We start from the raw sequence: 24,518 nt of genomic DNA, 5'->3' as shown, positions 1-24,518 counted from the left end.
ACTCCCCGTCTGCTGTCCCAGACCCACGGACCACCCTCCTCTGCTCGGAGAGTCCCCTCCACCACCCCGGCTGTCCCTGCTTCTGAGAACACACTTTCCTCTCCTTGCCCTTGATCCATGAAAGACTCTTTATCTGAGCCACAAGGAGGAATTCTTTTTTTTTTTTTTTTTTTATTCAGTAGGCTTCATGCCCAGCATGGAGCCCAACACGGGGCTTAAACTCACAACCCTGAGATCAAGACCTGAGCTGAGACCAAGAGTTGGACGCTTCACCGACTGAGCCACCCGGGCGTCCCACGGCGGGTTCTGTTTCTTTACGAGACTGCAGCCAGCGGACACAACCCCGGACCCCACGGTCGCCGGGGGGATCAGGGAAACTTGTGCCCTGGGCATGGAAAGGGGCACGGCACCGGGCGGCCTGTGCTCGGAAAGCACCTGGTGCCATGCTCCATCGGGGCACCCAAGACGCTAGGCACACAGAGAGCCCACAGCTCCAGACGACTCCCGCCTTACAGAGACGCAAGAGCCTGGCCTAACCTTCCAGCTTCTCTAGAGAGGTCAGAAGTTGCATTTCTAGGTAAATAGAAATTTACTGCTGGCGACCAATTCAAATATCTCAGAAACTCCGCGAGGGTCAAACGAACTACTGGGAGGGTGGGGGTGGACTGCTACTGCCCCGCCCCACCGAGGGGGGTCGTCAGGGGTCACACGGGTGGACGGCAATCGTGTACCTGGTGGATCTCGTGCCAGCCGTTCTCGTCCCGGCAGCACACGGCCGCGTGTTCGTGGAGCAGGAGCTCGCAGCAGTAGGGATCGCCCCCCACGATCGCGGTGTGGTAAAGGGGTGTGAGGCCATAGCTGTCTTTGTAATCCGGGGACGCTCCAAGCTCCAAAAGGGTCTAGAAATAAACACCAAACATGTGGTCATTGGTCTCGTGACCGCTTTGGCAGGAAGTGAATCAAGAAAGAAGCACGAGGGTCACACTCCGCCCCCGGCCAAGGCTGACCAGGCCCTTGGTTCCCGCCCTTCCCAGGCTTCCCGGAATTCAGTGGGTGCCAGCTTGAGACAGCCAGGTTTCTGGCCCTGAACTAGCACGTGGTGCCGGCATGCAGGACGAGCATCCGGGAGCTCAGGGGACTCTGTGCAGACACGCATCCGTGCGGACACACACCTGCAGCACTCAGAGACCTCCTGTGCCCTGCTGACCCCCCCGTACCAGCAGAGAGCAAAGAGAGGGCGGCCTTTGCGAGAAAGAGAGAAGGTGCGCATACAACCCAAAGTACAGCGTGGAACGATCTCAGTGTGCACCCCGAGGGGGCAAGCCCAGGAAGCGCCGTCATGAACACTGGGTTTCAGACGAAGCCAGCGGACGAGGCGCAGCCGATGGGGACGGGGCCTCCCCGCTGGGGCTCCTGGAGGCCCCCCCAACCCAGGGCCAGGGCAGGTAGAGCAGGGGCAGTGGGGAGGATGGGGGCTGGGCCCACACCCCGGATGGGCTTCACAGCCCACGAGGCTGGCTCACGGCCCGCAGTCCGGGTCTGCGGCCGCCCAGGGTGGGTGACGTCCAGTGCTGCCCCTGCCGGCTGAAAACGCAAGCCTCGGACTGAACCAGAGGGACAGAGGAACTTCTGTAGACACCAAGTTCTAAAACTCCCAGGAAGAGAGCGTGGGGGGCCCAGACTACGCTTTCTAACCTCAGGGGGAACACAGTTCAGGGTCAGTTCCGGTGGCCGCGGTGGGGTGGACACAGGGCACGCTGGTGCAGGCAGGAGACCAGACAGGAAGGAGGCGTCCCCCATGCGAGACGGCCCCGGAAGGTACCTTCAGGGCCACTTGGTTCCTGGCTCGGGCGGCTTTGTGCAGGGCCGTCATCCCATCTCTGGCGCGGAAGTCCAGGTGAGCCCCGCCGTTTCTGAGAGCCTTGATCACCTCCGCGGGGTCGTCCAGCTGAGCGGCTAAGGTCAGCGGGGTCTCTACGGGACCCGAACACACGCAGTTCAGAACCACTTGGGAGACAGCCAGGGCCCGTGGCTCCCTAAGCCAAGTTCAGAGTCTACAAGGGAGCTGGAGGACGTGACCCCAGAGGTACCGCGGCTCCCACCCGCCCGTGAGCCCCGACATCCACACGGTCAGTCAGCATGGCTCCGGCGACCCCGGGGACAGCGGAGGTGGTGTTTGGGGTCATATGCAAGTCAACACGGGGGGCGGGCCAGAGCTTCCCCACGATCCCCTTGCGGGCTAGGGGTCCGAGAAGCCGCCCACTGCCCTTGCCCTGGGTACCCAGAATCCCGCAGCACCATCCGGATGCTTCCTTTTGGGAGGAGTGGCCCATTAGGGCTGTAGTGGAGGGTCTGCAAGGCAGATGCCCGCCTTTCACCTCAATTTCATGATGTTTACGGGCATCTCGGTGGACGCCAGGACCCGGCTGTAAGTGAGGGGTGGAGCCTGTGCCCCGTGGAGGTCTGGGCGGGCAGAGACCCGAACAGCCGTCGCAATGGCAGGGGCTCGGCTCGATAAACGGCCGGCATGAGGGCTGGGGCGGGAGCCCCGGGGAAGGAAAGATGAAGCCCGCACCCCTGGGGACAAAGGTCAGGAAGGGTCCCCCACCGCCCGCCCGGTGCAGCTGACTCTGGGCCAGTCTGTAGCCGGCTGTGATGGGGACGCCGACATCTGGTCTAAGCCCATCTTCTCCACCCCTCTCGGTGAGTGCCCGCCACCGCCACGGCCGAGCAAGGCACACCTTTATGATGCGGTTCATCTGAGAGGCGTTTACCTTACAGAAGAGTGCCAAGGGCAATGTGACGGCACGCAGGTCCCCAAGACCCGGACACGGCGCACACGGCACGGGATGATGAGGAGTCATTCGGACTTGAAGCACATTTTGAGAATAAAGGGACCGGGGCATCTGACCTGGGCTGAATTCCCTTCTGACCGCACCTCGGCCGCGATCCCCGCTGTCCCCAGGGCGGCTCCCCTGCCCCATCTATTGCTGATCCCCGGGCTAATTTACCCCCAAACGAGCACTGTGTCGAGCGCTGTTTAAATTCGCCGTGGGAGTCACCCTGCGCCTGGATTTTCCACGGTGACACGCGTGGGCTGAGCCACTCCCGGTGGCCAGCATGCGTACGTGGACACGGCCGTGTGCGAATGTGACACACAGCCCACACGCCCTCTCCCAAGGGACGCCGCACACCTCCCGCTTTGGTCACGTGTGTCCCCGTGCGTCCCAAGCACGGACGAGGCTCACGAGTGCCACCACACGCAGGTCTGAGGTCCTACGAGAAAGACCCTCTCAGGCAGGGATCTTGTGTGAATTAGGAGTTTTCTGGGGCAGCGACGATGGGGATGTTTCCTGCACAGGGAATATCCCCATGGTGAGGGGCGCTGGGGGTCAAGACTGGCGAGGGGGCAGGGCCGGAGCTCCACCTGGGGGCAGACACGCGGAAATGGGGAGATGTGCATTCAAAGCAAGCTTGGGGAGAGACCCCCACCCAGCAGAGAGGGGAGAGGGAGCCCGTGGGCCTTCCCCTCAGCCCCAGCCGTGGCCCGGCCGCAAGTGTTAGAAGGCCCCAGGGAGGTCTTGGTTCCTTGGGTGGCAGGTGAAGGGCGTGAAAAGCCTCAAAGTCAATTTTTTAAAACGTTTAGTTTTTTCGAGCGAGGGGGCAGAGAGGGAGGGAGAGAGAGGACCCCAAGCAGGCTCCATGGCCAGCGCAGAGCCCGATGCAAGGCTCGACCCCACAAACCGTGAGATCGTGACCAGAGCTGAAATCAAGAGTCGGACGTTTAACAGACTGAGCCACCCACGTGCCCCAGAGTCAAATTGCTTACAGCAACTTGAGGAAGCCGGCCCCTGGCGTTTAAGGTCCATTTAGGACTGCTGCACGTCTGGGGCAAGGTCGACCCTCAAAATGATTAGGATTCTTCTTTCTTATATGGCTCTCCACACGAGGCCGATGCGCAAGTTAGGTGCTCCAAAGCAGATGTTAAGTTTACACCGCGCTGTTTCGTGGCAAGGGCTCCAGAAGCCCTCCTCGAATGACGCACCAGACTCTCCACGTTCAGACCTGCCCAGGACCCACCCCGGGGAGGTCAGGAGAGACCCCCGGCTTAGAGACCACTGAGGAAGGGGACGTCCGACGAGACCCCACCTGGAGCAGACAGGACCCCCCGCCCCAAGAAGATGCTCGCCCCTCACCTGCAAACCTGTGACCCTCGGGGGCTTGCACTGTCTGTGCCATTGATCACCACGTGGCCGCTCCTCTAACGAGCTTGGGACCGGCGGTCCCCTGCACCGTAATTCTCTGAAAATACTCCTCGGTTTTTGCATTTTGCAATTTCTTCGCTTTCGATAAATAGTTTGGAACCTCAAAATGGCCCTGAAGACACCGCTCTAATCTTTTCCGATGGTCTTGAACACATAATACCATCTCACCTGGAAGCAGCCTGGCAGCATTTTGGCTCCAAAACAAACAGCCACGCTTCGACACGCTATCAAGCCACAGAAGAATGTGGCTGAATCTTGAACACATCCTGCTAAATGAGAAAAGGCAGTCTGAAAAAGCCAGCCTGCTGGATTCCAATTATAGGACATTCTGGAAAAGACGAAGCTATAGCAGAGGTAAACAGATCGCTGGTTCCAGGGGCTGCGGAGAGGGGCAGGGGCGAGTAGATAAAAAAACACAGAGGACCGTTTTCGGTGACGAGACTGTTCCATATGATGCTCTAATCGTGAATGCCAGGATCAAACATCTGTCACAATCATAAACTTCACAGCACAGGGAGGGAAACCCAAGGCTTGCAGATTTTTTTCAGTGAAGTTTAAAAACTCATCTCGGAGACCTGGGGATCTCAGTTCGGAATGCAGGACGTGACGAAAAGAGTCGAACCGCAGGCCAAATGGAAGAACCGGCCTCCCTGGAGGGAGTGGGGGAACCGAGTGCCGGCCTGCGGACCCAGGATGGAGCGGTCTGCAAGATGAAAGGCCAAGTGAACCCGGGTAAGCGCCGTGCCCTGTCAGCACCTAAAGCTGCTTCCATCGTGGGGTGCAGGTCAACAACTCTGAAACCACTCTACACGGGCCCTGGGATTGAACCATTAGATCGACAGATGGCAGGGAGCGGCGGCCAGGTTTCTCACTGTTAGCGGAGAGGTTACGGCTTAGCCACGGAAAGGACTGCGGTGATCCACGTGGCCGGGGATCAGAGCTGGAGACTCACGGTGAGCTCCATACAGACACAGATAGTTACATACAGAACTGATTGCAGGTGTGCACGTATGCATGACTTAGTACACACACACACACACACACACACACACACACACACAGAGTTTGTTGTTCTGTCATCTGAGGGCCCAGAAGCAACGACACCCCAGCAGCACCGAGCACACCCAGCACCCAGATCTTGGTTCCTAAGACCATTCTCTAGGAAGAGAAACCAGGCTCCCGGAGGACTGGCGGGGTCTAGGTCTGGGCAGGAGGCACACAGGATGAGCCCGGGGTGCCTTCTAGTGCCGGGAAGTGAGCAAGGGGCCAAAAAATAACGACCCACACGGACGGGGTCTGTCAAAAGGACACGGGAATCAGTGGCCAGAGCTGGAGCCCAAAGATGAAATCTAGCACGGGGTCATAACCCAGATTACAAATTAAATACCCATCAGTCCATCCCAATAGAACTAACAGAGTAGATGTTAGTAAGACTAAATAAATGAAGGCGGGTGGAGGGGGGGCGGGGCGGGAAGAGAAGCCTCCCGGGCAGAATTCCCCATCACGTGTGCAGAAACTCTGTCCTCAAGAAGGTAGAGCCTCACTCCCCACTCATCAGGTGTGGGCTGTGCTTAGTGGCTTCCTTCTGAAAAGGATGGTCCATAAAGGGGATGAAGAGTGACCGCATAGCAGGGAACCTGACACTGACCTCAGCCAGGTGAGCAAGGTCAGCGTCTCGGGGACGGGACAGGCGGGGAGCACGTGCCCGGACGCGACGGGGACGGGAAGGGTCCTCCGCCCAAACCCACAACCCTGTCTCATCATGACATAAACGTCAGACAAACCCCAATGAGGGGGGGGTGTTCTCCAAAATACCTGGCCAGTCCCCAAAAGAGCCGAGCGCTGCACAAACAAGGAAAGCCCCAGAAACCGTCACAACCGAAGAGGGGCCTACGGAGGCAAGATAATGAAGTTCCATGAGGGCTCCGGGGGCAGAAAAGGGACATTAAGGAACTGCTAATGAGATAAGAGGACAGCATGCGCCGCGGTTACGAACGGCACATCAGCATTGGCTCGTTAATGATAAAATGTGCCCCGCTCAGGTACGACAGCCATCGTCAGGGGAAATGGGCCGTGGGGAGCAAGTGGAACATTCTGTGCTGTCTTCCTAATAATCCTGTAGCTCTGACACTGCTCTAGCATAAGTCACGTGCTCACGGCCGTGCTGCAGGGGATGGTCTGCTAGGACAATGCTGCCACTGACCTGTCCCCGGCTGGCGTCCTGAGGAACGTGCACCTCGCGTCACGGGGCGCTGTGAGGAGTTCCCAGCCTGACCTCCTCTCCCCCGGCCAGCCCTGGGGGGTGTCCCGGGGCCAAGCCCCCCCTGCGGGCCCTTGTCCTGCCCCCACCCAATTCCTTCCTTGGTTAATGTCCTTCGTCTTCACCGCAAGCACCTTGACGTGTCACCTGTAGCCCTCGCTGAAACGCGGTGGGGGGAAGTAAGCAAATCCCTGACATCACTGGCCATTCTGCCTGAGCTGCCATTTAAAGACAGGCCCTCTTTGTACCCGACAAGCTGACGAGCTACGATCGCTGGCCCGGAAACCAGCCCCGCCGTTGGATCTCACCACAGGCGCCTGGCGAGACCCACTCGATCAAGGAGAAGTCTCTTAGTTCTCAATACGTTTCAAGAGTCGAAAGACGTCTCTGGCTTTATCAACACCCCGCCCTCGTGGTACCCGGGCTTCCTTCAAGTTGGGGAGCGCGGTGCGAGATAAAAGCACTAAACTCATTTTCGCTCAAAGTGCTCGTTTTGTTTCCTTCTTGGGGCTCAAAATACCACATGCGTTGTCCCGGCGGTTCCAACCAAAGCGGGAGATGAGCCCCCAGACCCTGGCGGCCGAGGCTTTAATTCTTGAGACCACCTTGGCCGTCACTTATTGAAATTTCCACTACAACGGGCACCGACGGTTGGCTGTGATCACAGGCCGCCTTGTTTTAATTGACAGGTGGTTCCATGGAGACTTAATTATCTCCTGTGCATCCTTCAATCCGAAGGGCCACTTCCCCAACCTCGGGGCCCCGCGGGCGGCCCAGAAGCGCCAGAGAACCGCACAGCCCGAGCACAGGGACGCGGCCCGCGTCTGAACATCGTGTTTCCTGCCCTCAGGAAGCCCGCTGCTTTCTACTCTCTGCGCAGGGCGGGGCGAAGAAGTCTGCTTCTCAGCGGATCCTGCCGCTCGCCAACTGGCTTTGCGAAAGTCGCCAAACTCAGCGTGGACACCCGCTCCACTTGTCAGAGCCGGTGAGGGTGATGGTGTAGCGTCAGCACGTGGGACGGGGCTGCAGCCCGTGGTCCCTTCCAGGGAGGGGAGGGGGCTCGCTCAGCGACCACAGACCCTCCGGTCCTGGACCCTCTGCACCAGCAGGAGGCCCGGTTGCGTCCCGCCAGGCACGCGTGTGAGAAGAGAGACCCACCTCCTTTCCCCCCCGGGGGTGACAGCAGGGACCCTGCGGTCTCAGAGCAATTAAACCTGGGCTCCGCCTCCTTGGCTCCCAGAGGACACTGGGGCGCAAAGAGGCCAGCTTCGTGGGACGTAAGAGGACTGAGGCGCAAGAGGCTTTCCGCACCCTCGACACATCACGGGACGCTTAGCAGGCTGTGACGTAAACACAGCGGTATTAAGCGCCCTGTCACCCTAGGGTGACTGTACCAGTTTGTCTGGGACCGGGGGGGAACCCCGAACATGGGACTTTCTGTGTGGAAACCAGGGCCATTTCAGGAGAACGGGGACAAGTTGGTCACACGAGCTGTTGTCTGGAGGCAGCCCACTATGGCCAACTCTGAGTCGTCCCCGTGGGTCCAAAACAAGGAGAACCCCACGTCTCGAGTTTCCGCGGTGCTAACACGGCAGGGCCTTTCCGGAGACCTCACGGCGGGTGACGCATCGCCCTTGGACACGTGATGCGCTCTGCCGGGTGACGCTCCAGCGCTCCCGCCCCGTGGGTACCGTCATCCCACCGAGACTGGAGAGGCCCCTTCGCCTGCACCCCACACAGCCACGCGTCCCCGGACTCTCCCCGTCCCTCGACCGGAACAGCTGCTTCTCGCCCAGCGTGCGGGCACGCGTGAGGAATCCGAAGACGCCGGGGACGGAGTGGCGGGGCTGGGGCGCAGCGAGGGGCCGGAGGCACTGCCTGCTCAGGGTCTCGGGGCCGCGCGCGGCCTCTGCTTCAGCGATTTGTATCTTAACTACACCCCCTTTCTGCAGGCCGTACGTACTTCTGTTTGGCCTTTAAAAATAAAACTTGCTGTGTTCGCTCTTTGTTAGTTATACCTACATACGGTAAAAAAAAACCTGCACGCGGATGTTTATAGCAGCTTTTTTCACAATTGCCAAAGCCCGGAGGCAGCCAAGACGCCCCTCAGCAGGTGGCGGACACACAAGCTGTGGTCCCTCCAGACAACGGGATCGCGTTCAGCGCCAAAGGGAAGTGAGCTCCCACGCCGTGATGTTACGGAGGAAACACAGACACATCTAACCAAGTGAAAGAACCCAGTGTGAAAAGGCCACGTACTAGAGGGTTCTGACTCTACAACACCCTGGAAAAAGCAAAACCACGGACACAGTAACGACATTGGGGTCTGCCGGGCGTCGGCAGGGACGGAGGGTGAATGAACGGAGCACCGAGGGCCTCTTGGGCAGGGAAGTGAGTCTGTGTATCACCGTAGGGACAGACACGTCACGGCATCTGTCAAAACCCACAGGATGTGCAAGACCAACAGCGACCCCAGGGTAGCCCGCGGACTCTAATTAGCAATAAGCGGCTGGTGGGGTGTGACCATCAGCCACGCCAACGCGGGAAGCTGGTGGTTATCGGACCACAGAACTCCCACTTTATCCACTAACTTTTCTGTAAACCATTAACAAATAACGTCGGCTGATTTTAAAAGCAAAAAAAGCGGGTGAAGAGAAACCAGGGAAGATTCCGCTTAACAGAAGAATATTAACTACCACCAGGAGAAATCCTGACCCAGGGGGCGCCTGGGTGGCTCAGTCGGTTAAGCGTCCGACTTTGGCTCGGGTCATGATCTCGCGGTTCATGGGTTCAAGCCCCGCGTCGGGCTCTGTGCTGACAGCTTAGAGTCTGGATCCTGCTTCGGATTCTGTGTCTCCCTCTCTCCCTGCCCCTCCCCTGCTCACGCTCTGCCTCTGTCTCTCTCAAAAATAAATAAACATTAAAAAAAAATTAAGAAAAAAAAGAAAAGAAATCCTGACCCAGACAATTCATGTCTGGCTGCCACCCTGGGAGAACAATTGAAAACAAGTCTCCAGTTTCTCTGTCCAGACGAGAAAACAAATCCAAACCCACACTGCTCGATGGCACGAAGCAGCGGCCAGAGCGGAGACGGGGCACCCGAGAGGAAGACATGGGCCCCGACGGGCCGCGGCGTCCAGCTCCAGGCAGGGAGCGGGAAAGGGCACAGGCGTCTGTCTGGAGACAACCCGGGCTCTGAGCCATGTGGTTCCGGAAGCCGGGTGAGAGTCTGCCTTGGAAGAATCGTCACTGCCGACTGCTGCTTCCGGGTGAGGGGGTCGTGTGGGAAGAAGGGCAGCCCAGAGCAGACCCTCGATCTCCCCCTACTGCCAGCCCCGCCCTGTGGACTCATCTGGAAACTGCCACGGAAGAGGCCAGGTTGGTGGACGCCCAGGCCAAAGGCTGCCCCAAGGAAGGAACCACAGACACCACAGACACACGTCCTCCCCATGTGTGCCCTGTGTGTCCCCTCAAGTGTGCCTTCTGTGTCCCCTCATGCATGCTCTGTGTCCCTCCACATGTGCTCTCTGTGTCCCCTCATGCATGCTCTGTGTCCCCTCCACATGTGCTCTCTGTGTCCCATGTGCATCCTTCTGTCCCCTCTATGCATGCGCTCCGTGTCCCCTCATATGTGCCTTCTGTCCCCTCCATGTGTGTCCTTGTGTCCCCTCTATGTGTGCCCTTGTGTCCCCTCCACGTGTGCCCTCTGTGCCCCCCTGCCACGTGTCCCATCTCCTGGCATCTCGGGCACTGAAGCTGTGGTCAGAAGTTAAATTTAGGAGACACACAAGTCAATGGTGATCATGCCACAGCAGCTTGAGCTGGGCGGGGGGGGGGGGGGGCGGGGGACACGTTCGGCTGGACAGGCACGAGGTGGGGGTCCTGTCCCAGCTCGAGGGGGTCAGAGGAGCCCCTAGAGATGACGAGAAGGCTCCATTCTTGAGCTGACATATGCATCTGCTGTGGGCCCAGTAACGGCCCAGAGCGGTGGGACACATTCAAGTGACGGTGGCCCGGACAGAGGGCTGGCCGGTCCCCAGAGGAGGGGAAGCGGGGGCCCTACTGGCTGAGTCCAGGAGGAGCGCTCTCCCGCCAGAGGTGACCAACCTGCAGGGACAAACACTCCAGCTGCCACGGAGCCTACCTGAGTCCTCCTGGCCATCCCAGCTTGGCGTGCCTCCCGGCAGGGGACACCCTCCCCCGGGTGACTGCGCTCCGCCCCAGGGGACCTTGGGCAATGTCTGCAGACAGTCTGGTCGTCACACCTGGGGGTGCCACTGGTGCCTGGGGGGGCGGCCAGGGGTGCTGTGAATGCCCCACAACACAGACGCCTCCCCCCACAAACAAGCGCCTGGCCCCACCGCAGAGCAGGGTCCCACCATAAAAAGGAAGGAAGCCCCACCCTCCTGACAACACGGATGGACCCGGAGGGCCCGGCGCAACCTCAGCCAGGCAGACAGATGCCGTGTGAGCCAACGCGCCAAACCTAAAAACACCGACTCCCTAAAGAGAGCAGATGGAGGGTGTGGGTGGTCAAAGACAGCAACCTCCAGTCACAAGACGGGTGGGACCTGGGGACGTCGGTGCGGCCCGGGGACGAGAGCTAACGTCACCTTAGGGCACATGTGCGAGTCGCTGAAGGGATGTTAACCAGGCTTACGGGCTCAGTTCCCAAGGTGCACGTACACGTATCGGCTGGTTACGCTGCAGCCCGAAGCCAACAGCACGTTACAGGTCAACTACGTCTCGGTAAGACCGGGGAGGGGGATGAGACTAAAGAAGAGGCAGTGTTTAAAAAAGAAGACGTCACGGGGGCCGAGGTTGGGGACCCCTGTGATTCTGACCCGAGAACGACCAGCGGCCCACACGCGGAAGGAGGCTAGGAAGACGTGCGCGTGTCGGCGCGTGTCCCACGGGGGGTGCACGACAGCTCGTACGCCTTGCCATCCGTTCCCTCCTTCATCCGTTCGCTCGTTTGGCAGCTGTGGATGAGCGCCGACCGCGTGCCAGGTGCCGGGCCGGCTGCCCGGCTCCGCCCCCCTCGCCCGCGACTCACGCAGGAGTGACAAAGCCCCTTCAAGAACCAAGGGAAGTGTCAGTGTTGCACACGCGTGTGCAGGGTGCCGACAGAAGCACCTCTCCGGACTCAACCCGCGCTCCAGCGAGGCGCACTGACGTCCCCCCCACCCGGGACCTGCCTCCGGTGTCCGGGTCATGGAAATTCGGATCCAAGCCGCGTTCCAGCATCTTGGTGATCTTTTCCACCGAGCGGTGCTGAATGTGGTCCGTGAACTTTTTCAGATTGGTCTAAAGAGAAAAACAAAAAGACAGAAATGTCTAAACGGGTCGCCGGGAAGGTTCCTTACAGGGTGTGCCCTGGCTTCCGCCCTGGAGAGGGAGCCGCCCCTGCCCCCGCCCCCCGCCGGGCGCTGTGGACCCACCAGGCAGCGGCTGGGCGTCTGGAAGCCCAGCACGCAGCAGGTGCAACCAGGCCGCCCTGGATGTGGGTTTCAGAAATCTCTCGCCTTTCAGCCTTTTGCTGTCGCCAAGAGCCACAGGACTTTCCTTTGCTTTTGAAAGGACAAACCAGCCGGACCCCTTTGAAAAACTAGTTTCCCGGGTCCACCCAGGCCGTCAGACTCCACCTCTGGGGAGTGAGGCCCAAGGACGGGTGTTCGTGTTCTCTAGTCTCGAAAGCAGCAGCTGCGACGGAGAGCGGACAGGGCAGCCTCCTGCTGGGCTAATCCACTTTTGGGTGGACCCCGTGACTACGTGGATGGAAACAGGGACGCCTGGGCACAGAGCGATTCAAGGTGAGGAGCGACATTCACTTTTCGGGAGGTCAAAATGATCCGTGGGTCAGCCGTGGCGGGGAGGGATGTCTCCCCAGCTTTGCCCGGCCCCGTCTGCAACAGGGAGCAGACAGCCCCCGGGCTACCTGACAATGACCACGGTATCCCGTCTGCCTCCACCTGAAGACGCCAACCCTTGCCGCTGGCCCGATTCTGCAGCCCCCTGCACAGGGCTCCCCACACACACCGCAGGGGCAGCAGCGAGGGCTCCGGGACCTCCGGCCCGCCGACACAGGCTGGTTCTCCGCCCGAATGTTTTCTGTACATTCCACGGCCAGAATTAACAGATGCCCAGCGACACAAGAGACACTAGGTATCACGTAACGCTTTCACTGCTATTTAGTAACCGACGTCCTTATTAATCCGAAAGCACGTTCTTATCTACACTTCAGAAGGTAGTCAGAGCAGCCAGAAGCTTCCTCCAGACCTTGGGGTCTATACGCGGCCACCCGGCAGATTCCAAGGCTGGGCAAGGAATGTGCACGAGGGCCAGGAACATTAGTTGGGCCACAAAGTTGTCAGCACTCAGAGGACGGCGGGGACATGCCAGAGGGCAGAGAGCCGGCCACATCTGGCAACTTGAGCACGGAAAGAAATAACGGCGTACCGTAACCGCTGAGCACGGTAAAATCCACGCGTCTACCGTGGCACAAATCGGGGACAGAACAAAAGCCAGGGGAAGCCGCTGGCTGAGAACGCCCTCCGCGAGCTCGCCTGGGCGGCACCGGGACAGGCGAGGGGCAGGGTCCAGGCGGCTTCCCGATGCTGGCCCTCCCTGGGCTCACGTCCTCGGGCATCCTCAGAAATCACACATCCTTTCCAGCACTAAGGCAGATGCGGCCACGCGCTCCAGCCCCAGCAGCCCCTGGACACGCACGGCGCCCCCGACCAAGGGCGGGAGCCCCGCCAGCAAGCCAGCCCTCACGGACCGCAGCCCGCGGCTCTCTGTCTCAACCCTGCCGGCCACGTGCAGGTCTCAGCTCCGGGCGGTTTATGCGAACAGCTCTTTCGCTGACTCTGTGCTCAGTGCTGTCCTCCCTGTCGCCAGCGGTGGCTCAGAGAGAATGGCTACCCCTCCTCCCAGAAACGCCCGGGGGGGGCGTGCCCACAGCAGCGTCCGCTCTGATGCCAGTCGATCCACGAGTTGCCACCAGCATGCTTTCGTCACACAGGAGGAGAGGAGAGCCACGTCCAGGGGCTCTGGCGGGCGGACGCCCTTCCGGGCACCAGGAAGGCGCGTTCATTTGTGTGGTTTGGTCAGGCCCACGGGGGCCACGCCAGCGGAGGACACGCAGGTGCATGCACCTTGCCCCCGAGGGCACAAGTCCGGACCCACCCTGTGGCGGGGTCCCGCCTTCGAGGAAACCTCGTGGCCCCCTGATCCGTGGAGACGGCGATGCCACGTAAGAGACACGAGGCCGGGTGTGGAAACGGCAGCCGTCCCCGCCTACCTTTGTGTGCAGCTTGGCCAACTGTTTCTCGTCCAGGCTGGATTGCTTATACACCCGCTTCTTGTATCGAAACTGGCACAGAGACAGAGACAGGAAGAAAGAAAACACGTGAGTACGTCACATGGTGTTCAAAGGCCGCCTCGCGGAAGGCAGGGGCCCCACCGCCAACTCTCCCGGGGAAACTAAGCACAGTCATCCCACAGACCCCTGACATCGCAAGAATGACACCTGCGGGGATCCGCAGCCATGGGGCTGAAAAGCCACGGAAAGGAGAGCCACCCAAAGGGACGAAGGAGGCGTATCCTCCCACAGAGAAGCCACGCAGGCGCTCCTCTGCGTTAGTGGTGATCGTGGTCCTCATGGCCGTGCGTGTGGCCCCGTGGACAAATCAGGATGTTTCTTTAACGTCCTCCCCCACCAACGTGCGTGAGAAGCCCGGCCCGGCGAAGCCAGCGTCCCCTGTGCCTCAGGCCTGGCCCGGGCTGTCCCCGCAAACGTGCGCCCCACCCCCCCGCCCCCGAACTGGAAACCACACGTTTTCCTCCGACGTGTCGGAAGTGCCCAAGAACAACGTGCGGGTGCCAGTCGGCCTTGAACCCCAGCACCTCCGCCTCAGGCCGCGCCCGGAGGCCCCTCGGAGATAAAACGGGCCGGAGGCGCTACTGAAGGTTGGGGAGGGCACCCGCGGTTTGCGGGAAGATTCCCGGTCAGGACACCTGTTCGGTTCCAGCCCCACCGACGTCCCGTCAGCCCGGGGCGGACGCTTTCCCGTCTCAGACTCCGGTTCCCGATCTGTCGGTGGGGACACCCGAGGACGGTGCGTGGGCGTCCTGGCCCGGACCGGCTCTGGCCGGATGCGCCCCACACCTCCCTGGATTCCGCCACAGCCTGGGGGTTTCACGAGCACGGGTGGGGGGTGGGGGGTGGGGGAGGAAGGACGGTGTGGGGCAGCGGGACAGCGGGGGCGGGGGGCCCATCCTGGCACCAACCCTAACTGCACACACAGGGTCTGAACTGACAAAATTCCTGTCGCAAAGACTGAAACCGGGCTTTCTGTCAAGTGTCAAAACAAGCCCGTGGTGAAGCCAGGAAGTTTGGTGGAAAGTTCCGGGACCACGGGCGCTGGCCACAGGCCGCAGGCATCTGTCTCCCCTGGCTGGACCGGCAGCAGGGGCCCCAGACCTGGTTTAGGACTTCTTCCCCCGGTTCTAGACTCGAGCAAGACCGCGTGCTCGTGTGCCCCGCGCCCTGGGCTGCGTGAGCCCCTCGAACACCTGGTCTGTACCCGTCAGACCTCCGAGGTTTCGGGAGCCACGAGGGGTGACGTCGGGAGAGGTGGGGGCTCACTGACTGACGCCTCTAAGGGAATCCGAGTCACCGGGACTCCTTCGGGGTGTAAAAAGACGCTGGGGCCGCGAACGTCCCCTGGCGGGACCGGAAGTGCTCAGAGGAGGAGGACCGCTTCCCGAGGCACCCTCGTGTCTAGCCTGTGGCGACGGGGACGCAGCTCCCAACACAAACCCTTTCCCTGCTCTTTTCTCAGTGCTTCACACACAGCCAACCACATTCTACCAAAATTCTCAGGGGCAAAGAGCTCACGGCCACGGCCGCCCCGACCGGTGGGAGGCCAGGCCCGTCTCCCTCCGCCCAGTGGATCACCTGGCGGGATGGAGGCCCGAGGAGACGAGTAAACAGAAGTACAGTCCCTCCCCCGTTTGTAGCAGATCGCCAGCAGCCCATGGACACCCTCCCTTGAGCCTCACGGCCCCCCAGGAAGGCGGGAGTAACGTCTCCTCGATTTCAAAGCCGGGAACCCGAGGCCCAGAGAGGCTGGGTGACAGGTCCAGGCCACACAGCTACCAGGAACAAACCGAGCCCCGTGTGGGGTGACACACACGCGGGAACAGAGGTGCCCCCCCCAACAAACCACCCCCTCAGCCCCCTGACACAAGTCCCTGGACAGGACGTGGGAGGGAAGGCGAGTGTGTCCCTTCTGGAGTCCACGGCACTGCCCTGCCCAGCTTACAGGGTGTCCCCACACCCTCTCCTTTGGTTCTCGGTGGGTGGGGGACCGGCCGGAGGCACCCTCTGATCAAGAGTGGGTTCTGGACGTCCTGGTCTTCTCGCCAGGTTTTACTCCCAATGTGGAAATGATCAGTCCCCAAAATGAATCGCCCATTTCCTGTTCCCGGTCTGTCACCTGCCACTCAAGTGTGAGGTCCGGCACACCCGACCTTGACAGTCCTGTGCACGGCGAGCAGGCCTAGGAAGTGTCTGGTGCTTAACAGGCCCCCGACGCGGGAGTTTTTTTTTTTTTGGCAACGGATACCCATTTCACGGAGAAGCAAACTGAGGTCCAAACAGCGAACCACAGGATGCCAAGTGGCACCCCATCTTTTCCTCCACTGAACCCTTCCCTCTGGTCTGACACATGTTCCATCCAAATGGGGGTCCCGATAACCTCAGCCTCAAAGTCTCTATCAAGCCCAGAAACGTGCAGATTCGGTCCGGCCTCGGTCCATGACCTCTCTGAGTCCAGGGTGATCTCGTCGCTGAGAATATGGCAAAGCCCACTCAGCTTGCCCACGGGCCGGTGACGATTCCCCACGTGCAGCCCCCCGCTGTTTGAGGAGGCCGAAATGAGCCTCATGACTCGACAACAGCTACGGGAGAAATGACCATTTGCCAGCGACTTGCAGAAGTGCCTTAATACGTCACGTGGACATACCGCGTGTAAAGCCGGGGGTCCGAGCGGCAGGGGCCGGTGGCACACTGCGTGTGGCCCAGGTTGCGCACTGACCCTTCACGAGGCAGCCCGGACCGACAGCAGCTCCGAGCCCACTGGTCATTCCTGGGCAAGAAGCAGGAAGGAAATCCTGCCTCTGATCACAGCCGGATGGCCACTGGCCACCCCACATCCAGGGACGGGAGACTGACTCGGGGAGGCGGAAGCGGGCCCCACTCTGCACCCCAGGACCCGCAGGTCCCCGCGACACGACCCCGAGTCGCACCCGAGGTTGGCTCACCCCAAGATTTCTCAAAACAAATGGAGCAAAACCGGTGCGGCCGTCTGAGCTTAGCCAAATCAGGTGCAACCCCAACCTCACAACGAACCTCGAACTTGGGGGTCGCTGCCCAGTTGAAGTCAGATCTGGAGTCCCGCGAAGGTCCTCCCCCCCACCCCACATCCAGGCCGCGAGGCAGACGCCGGTACCTCCAGGGAGGGGATGCCCTTGCCCGCGGGCTGCGGGTACTCGCGCAGAAGCCGCTCCTCGTCCAGGAACTTCCCGTCGCGCCCGTTGCTGGCAGGCTGGAACAGCCCGTAGTTCAGGACGTCCTTCAGGCTCTGGTTCAAGGAGCACAGAATCCGCTGCTTTGCGACCCACACGGTCGCGTCCGGGTCAAACCGAAGGCACTTCTGCAGAGGAGGACAAAGACGCCTGATCAGTGGCACATCCCACCCGGCACGTGGCCAGAGATGTCAGAGGGGTTTCCACAGACGTCCTCTGAGCAGCGGACCCCCGCCCCCACGCTTCAGGACGAGAAATCAGACCCCCTTGTCGCCCGGATGGAGACACGGTGTCAACACCGAAGGAGAAAAGCAAGGACTGAGCCACTGGCTTCTGCGGCCTTGACTCAGACGCTTGGCACCAGCCGTGGTTTTCTGGTCAACCACGCCGGCCGCCTCGGGCGGCTCCCCCCCGCATGGGGCTTCTCAAACCCCCAGCGCTTGTGGACACCGTGTCGACCCCCCAGCCACCCAGCAGAGCGTCTGAGGCAGCACGTGCACTGGTCACAAGCGTGAAGGTGACGGGGAACACGCTTTGAGAGCCGCAGCTCAAGCAGAGCATAGCACGATTTGCCTCGTACGTCGGCCGCACGTCATCTCCGACACAGATGGAGGCCTCGGCTCGTAACCTCTCTGGTGGGAAAGTCCACGGCAAGCGGCCGTGCCACTCCACCGGACTGTGGACAGACCAGCCCCGCCACTCCCAAACCAGAAAGGAAGGCCGTGATGAAACACAGTTGGACTTAAAAAAGTCCCATGGGTTGCCAGGAGTGGCAAAAATCAGTCACACCTTGCAAAAGTGTAACAGTGCCACTAAGTACCCAAAGGTTATGCTCCCGGGCCCCCTTCTGGGAGATTCACCAACGAACCAGGAAAAGCAAACGCAGCATCACATCTGCTTCTAACCACGTCTCGTTTTTTTAAAGACTTTGTTTTTCCACTTTTTTAATGTTTTTTTTTTTTTTTATTTTTGAGAGAGAGCACATGCAGTGGAGGGGCAGAGGGAGGGAGGGGGAGGGAGGGAGAGGGAGGGAGAGGGAGGGAGAGCGAGAGAGAGAGAGAGAGGGAGAGAGAGAGAATCCCAAGCAGGCTCCGCGCTGTCCATGCAGAGCCCGAGGTGGGGCCCGATCCCACGAACCACGAGATCGTGACCTGAGCTGATATTAAGAGTTGGATGCTTCACCAACTGAGCCACCCAGGCACCCCGTGACTTCTCATTTTTGTTGAATTAAAATGATGTTCTATTGAACGGCCATCAGCCGGGGCTCGAGATGGCCTTGTCACTGTAAAAAAAACCTTCAAAAAGGACAGGAGGCTGGGACGGGTTCTCTACTGGGGGTTGGGCGTGCCCAAGGACACGGAGGCCCTCCCCGCATCGTCCCGTGCCTCGGCCTCCGGGAAGCACCTCCCCGCCAGGTAAGAAGAACCTGCCCCACTCAACAATGAGGAACCTTCAGCAGGCAGCCCAGGGTCCCGCTGCCAGGAAACCTGACCCTTACACATGATTCACCCGTCCGTCCCTCCCCACTGTCAATGGCTGAATTCAAGGGTGACCTCGGAGCTCCCTTGGGGCTACCGGGCTGGGTGGGGGCGGGCTGTTCACTTCGGTGACGCTTCATGACTGCAGCCGCAGCCCCGGCCGGCCTTGGCTGGGTGACGGGAGTATCTGGAGACACAACAAACTAGATCTGCCCGACGTGACCGAGCGGGGCCACAGATAACACACACGCCAAGTCCTGTTTCGGGAGTCGCCATTGGCCTCTGGTTCCAACCACACAGACACCCAAGTTCCCTTGGATGCCAGCACCCCAGGCTGACCTGGGGCCCCTGCACTGTGGCCAGCAGGTGAGCACCCAGTGCAATACGGGCTGGCACCTGCTCCCAGGGGACCCGTGGGCCTTTGCAGGTGATCACAGAGCGCCCACTGCCACTCTGGGCAGAGCCGGGGCTGCGGAGTCTATGCCCTGGGCGGGCCAGTTCTGCACAACAAAGAACCGTCCTGCTCTAAGAAACACCAAGAAGACCCAATTCAGAACCTTCTAGAAGGAGCAGGAGCTTGGCGGTCAGGAAGGCCTGGGCTTACAGCCCAACTGGTCACACTACCTTTGTGATCCTGGGCGAACCCACCGGCCCAGAAGTCCCTGTTCCCAGGGTGAAAATCGGAACCCACCTAACTCGAGGGGCTCGTAAGGGTCAGACAGAATGTAAATAATACAGGCCGTTAGGGGTTGAACGTGTCCCGCAAAGCATGCTGACGTCCTGACCCCCTTTATCTGTGCGTGCGATTTATCTGGAAATAGGGTCTTGGCAGATGTAATCGAGTTAAGATGAAGTCGTAACAGAGTAGGGCGGGCCGCAATCCACTGTGTCCCTCTGAACAGGGAAATTTAGGCACGAACATGCACGCGCCACGCAAAGACGGAGGCGGAGACGGTGCATTCCAAGCCAAGGAGCGCCAGGCATCGCCACCAGCAGCCGGGGCAGAGGCCTGGCCCGGACTCTCCCTCCGAGCCTCTGGAGGAGCCAGCCCTCCCCGCCGCCCCCGGATCCCAGCCTCCAGCCCCCAGGACCCGGAGACGATACACGTCTGTGGTTTAAACCCCGCAGGGCAGGGGTGGGGGCACAGACCGGGACTCGAGCACTCAAGGCTGTAGATTAAGCTCGGCGGACCTGGAAGGTACAGGCCAGGGAGGAGTCAAGGAGCATCTCCGGGGTTTCCGGAATGGGAGGTGGTCCCACCACTGAGATTTGGGAGGGTGTGTGGGCGGCGGTCAGTTCGGGCTGGGCTGGGCTGTTGGATCGCGTTGTCGGCAACAGAGAGTTGACCCTCGAGTTACCCGTTGGCGTGCTGGTGTCTAACTCGCCGTGTGCGCAACGGACAGTGTGCTTGGGCTCGTGGCCAGTGTGCGCCTTTGTATTCAAGCCCTGTCAGAGCAACCATCCCGCCACTGCTGGGCTGAGGAGCTGGTTCCAAGTCTTACTTCAGAAGGGGATTCCCACCGGGCGATCATCTGCGTCGGAACGGCTTTGTGGCCCTTCGAGGGCTTTCTTTTGTGCGTGCGGCCCAAGGCCCGGCCGTCAGGTGGAAGGAGAACACGCTTCCTCGCAGCCGTGTTTCACCGTCTCCCCCAGCACCAGTGTCCCAGCACTTTGTCGCTCTATTTTGCAAAGCTATTGGCACCTCAGAGGCTAGACGTTCTCCCTTTGAAAGAAAGGATTCAGAATCTCCTACGTGTTGTCCTTTGCCCTAGAACTTGAGAATCTGAGACTCAGCTTCGTTTTCTGGGAAATGGGAATAATAATGATGGTGATGGTTTTTATATCACCAGTAACCATCGTATTTGTTACATGTAAGCGTGTCGTACAGATTGTTTTCATTACATACGAGTATGTGATTACACGTAATTATATCTACGACAATAATAATGATAATTCTGCTCACTCGTGGTTGTGGTGAAGGGAAGTGCGGTTACACAGTTCCTACGTGTTAGGATTCAATCAATGTCGACCACTACGGTCTCAACGTCACCATCAACATGACCACCACCACCATCATTGTCATCTCCAGGCTCTGAGCTCCTTAAGGCGCAAGACCCGCATCTCAGTCACCTCGTGTCCTCCCACCCATGCCCTTCCCAGGGCTGGTACGAGATCCTTTATGCAGAAGACAGAAGCCGGAGGAATAAAGGCGTTCCCTTAAGCCACCCTTGAATGGCAGTAGCTGGGCCCTAGGATTCCTGACACCCAGGCTATCTTGGCAATCCCCCCTGTGCTATATGAGTCCTCTGGCAAATCGCTCACCCTGAGAATACCTGTAACAGATTATGAAGCGTACCCATCTCCCAGGGCTATAGGGTGACGGGAATCAGGTACCAATCTTTCTCAACACCTCATCAGGCATCACATGGTAAGAGTGGGGTGAGGAAAGGTCACTTCAGGTAGAAACCGTCTTCGTGCTCCGTCTGCCAGACTCATCACTCCCCCCCAGATTTGTCCCCTGCTGATCCTGTGCTGAGCCCTTGACCTGAAATTCCCATCCCCAACCCTCCCATGGCTTTTTGTTCCCGGGCACTGTCCATGGTGTGCGTGCCCTCCCAGACAGCTTACTTATTCCTCCCTTGGGGCATCCACGGGGGGCTCATCTGAGCACTTATGTTCAGCTTCTCCATCCTGTCTGAGAGTGGAGTCTCTCACCGCCTCCAATATGGCCTAGGGCTGGTTTTCTCACTGTGGTTTTCGTGGCTCCCAGCTGTCATTCATTGACTGGACGACCCACGCCAGGACTGCCCTCGCAGCAGGGCTGTGTCTGATGGGCTGCTGGGGAAGGACGGGGGTTGAGGAGGGATAAGTGAGGAAAGGCAGCAGGACGTGTCTGGTGTCTTCTGAGCTGGCCACACGGTGGGCTTTCCTGGAGCCGCATGTGAGCACATAGGTAGCACCCACCACGCATGGAAGGAGAGGGGTTACCTGGCACGCCAGGCCGTGTATGTGCCCTGTGCACCTGCACCTCCAGCTGACCGTCCCTTCCCTGCCTCGCCTGCCAGCTGAAATCATACTCACTCTCCCAACAGGGCCCAGGACTCACCCTCTGTAGCGTCCCTCCAAGTTGAGGTGGCCACCAAATGTCCCGAACAGAACCCAGGGAACTGATCTGACTGCCCACGGACCACAGTGGACCACAGCCAAGCTACTCGGCTGACCGCTGCTCCCTCTTGTCCAGCCTGTGGTCACAGCCTCTCCATCCTGCATGTACTTTGCCTCACGACATTTCAGTAACCGTCACTCTTTGATCTCCTGGTGCAACACCCCAAATGCCGAGACGTCCAGAGCCACCTGGAAACCTCCCAGAGTGTCTGGGCTGGGCCGCATGGCTTAAGATACCAAAAAACTGCAAGAGGATGTAATGACATCCCCAAGACCCAAATCACAGCGGCTTCTCCCTCAGGCCTGATGAGCAGAGCATTCGTGGTAGCTTGGGAAGGGAGGTGGGGCTGACAGGGCAGAGAACCGCGAAATCTAACAGGGAGAGCAGGACTCGGTGACCGACATCAGCCTCAGTTCAGGGGTCCGTCCCAGAAGCTCCTAGGGTTTCCTGGGGCCAGCATCAGGTCTTCTGAGCCCCAAGAGGCCTTGACTCAGTGGAGAGAGGCACATTCGAACACAGGGAAACCATCCACATCTTCTTCTGAGATGTCCCCTCTCAATCCTGTGCACGGGCCCCCCCCACCCCGCTGATTAGTGTTCCTCCCTACTCCAGACTATGAGCTGCTCCGTGAGAACAAGGCCGTGTGTCTATTTCTTGGCACATCCACACCTGAAGCTCCGTAAATACTGATGGAAGCGAACCGCACTGAACACAAGCCTCCAGAAATGGAATGCTCCTGGGTGACATAGCCCAACACAGAGTAGGGTCTGGTCTTGACCACAGTGAGGATGGATGCCGGGAGCTGCTGTGACCACGGGCTCGCTCTGCACCCAGGACACCGGGAACACGTTATCTCGTTAAGATACGGCAAAGATCCAGAGAGGGCAGACCTGCACCCGTGTTTGCAGAATTGTGAGCAGTACAGCTGTGGTCGGCTGGGTGGTTGACGGTATGAAACTCCACCCTTCCACTGGTAAAGCTCACGGCCAAACTCAAGTCTAAAGTGAAGAGAGTGAGAGCCGCCTACTCTCCTGCTTGGTCAGCATGAGTCGTAGCCGTTCTGCAAGATGTGAGGCTCACAACCGAGAATACCAGGACACAAGGGGAAGAACACGGACTTGGACACAGACAGAGGCAGACACCCAGTCTGTCTGCCACGTATGCTGGGTGTATAGGTTCCTAGGGCTGTCATGACAAAACGCCAGATGGGGGCTTAAATCACACACATTCACTGTCCCCCAGTCCTGGAGGCTGGTGTCCAAGGCCCAGGCGTGGGCAAGGCCAGGTCCTCCCGAGGCCTCTCTCCTTGCGTGTGGACGGCTCCTACCCCTGTGTCCTCAGGGGGTCGTCCCGCTGTGTGCGTCTGTGTCCTGATCTCCTTTTTAAAACACGGTTCCTACTGGATTAGGTCCCACTCCTATGACCTCATTTTACATGAATCATCTCTTTAAAGACCCCACCTCCAAATATACTCACATTCTAAGATGCCAGGAGTTAGAACTTCTGCAGAGGGATGGGGGGGGGGGGGGACAACTCAGCACATAACACTGTGACCATGGCCAAGTCTCTGCCTCACACTGAGGACCACAGGCCTGGGTGGGCCACGTCTGGGATGTCGACTAACTCACACAATCCGTGAAGGATCAAAACCCTTGTGCTCTGGCGTCACGTGCCCACCAACGCCCAAGTGGACATCTCTTGTTTGGACTTGCAATAACACGGCAAGAGAATTTCATGGAAAAGAGTACACCGTTCTCCACATCTGATCTGGGTCCCGTACAAGGGGGATGATGGCAGTCATCATTGTGTGAGGTCTTACAAAGGTCGGGAAGGGGGTAGACAAAGCTTGAAAGAACGGCAAATATCACACTGCATAAAATAAACACTGAGAGAGTGGCCGGTCTGGAGGTCAAGTAAAGAACCATCGACACGGCAAGGTCGGAGGGCACAGATACCTTCGGTCCACTACATGCAGCACGTCTGTTCGTTCGTGTTCTCCAGAAGACACTTCAATCCACCGCACTCTTGACTTCCACCCGGAAGAGTTAAAAAAACAACGAGGATGCCAAAGCACTCGGGGGTCGTGATGCCAAGGGGACACTCCCTGGATCACCCTGTGGGGACCCAGAGCTGGACACACAGACCCGAGGGAGGATAAATAGCCCAGCTCTTGGAGCACCTACAGACAGCATCCAGCAAGAACTCAGGATATTCTGGAAGAAATGCAGGCTTCTGAGCACATCACGCGTTGCAAAGAAGTGCATTTCACAATTTAAGACTTCCTCCGGGCCACACTTTAGGTCATTATCAGTCCCTTTAAGATGCAGTTTAAAAGAGCCATAATAGGGGAGCCTGGGTGGCTCAGTCAGTCAAGCATCTAGCTTTCAGCTCAGGTCATGATCTTGTAGTTCATGGGTTCGAGCCCCGCGTGGGGCTCTGTGCTGACAGCTCGGAGCCCGGAGCCTGCTTCGGATTCTGTGTCTCCTTCTCCCTCCGCCCCTCCCCACCCTCTCAAAAATAAACATTAAAGGAAAGTTAAAAATAAAGAAATAAGAGAGCCATAACACACAGAACTTGCCAGGGGCCATTTCAAGGGACACTCAGGCATGTTCGCGCCTTTAATAACGGCTGTTCACGTGCCATCCGCAGATTTGCCCACCTCCGAAATACAGCCAACGCCAAGGCAACCCAAACCGGGACGGGGCAGTTTCCAAAGGAAACACTGCTCCCTGCTGTGCACAAAGACCTCTCGGGCT

The 24,518-nt window shown here is 59.2% G+C and overlaps 1 protein-coding gene across 1 annotated transcript in view; it reads right to left on the bottom strand.

Moving 5' to 3' along the window:
- Nucleotides 1-24,518, bottom strand: part of SHANK2 (SH3 and multiple ankyrin repeat domains 2) — a 492,081-nt gene that overhangs the window by 386,952 nt on the left and 80,611 nt on the right. The window contains exons 4-8 of the mRNA XM_053899336.1: nucleotides 17,043-17,246; nucleotides 13,829-13,900; nucleotides 11,724-11,832; nucleotides 1,823-1,974; nucleotides 732-899 (exon numbers count right to left, since the gene is read on the bottom strand). Of these exons, the coding sequence (XP_053755311.1) occupies nucleotides 732-899; nucleotides 1,823-1,974; nucleotides 11,724-11,832; nucleotides 13,829-13,900; nucleotides 17,043-17,246 (705 nt within the window). The remainder of the gene's footprint in view (nucleotides 1-731; nucleotides 900-1,822; nucleotides 1,975-11,723; nucleotides 11,833-13,828; nucleotides 13,901-17,042; nucleotides 17,247-24,518) is intronic.

This window comes from Panthera pardus, unplaced genomic scaffold (genome assembly GCF_024362965.1).
Source record: "Panthera pardus isolate Hobbes unplaced genomic scaffold, ASM2436296v1 HiC_scaffold_12, whole genome shotgun sequence".
NCBI classification, from domain to species: domain Eukaryota; kingdom Metazoa; phylum Chordata; class Mammalia; order Carnivora; family Felidae; genus Panthera; species Panthera pardus.
The sequence above is the reverse complement of the archived record's forward strand: the minus strand, read 5'-3'. Positions and strand labels throughout refer to the sequence as shown.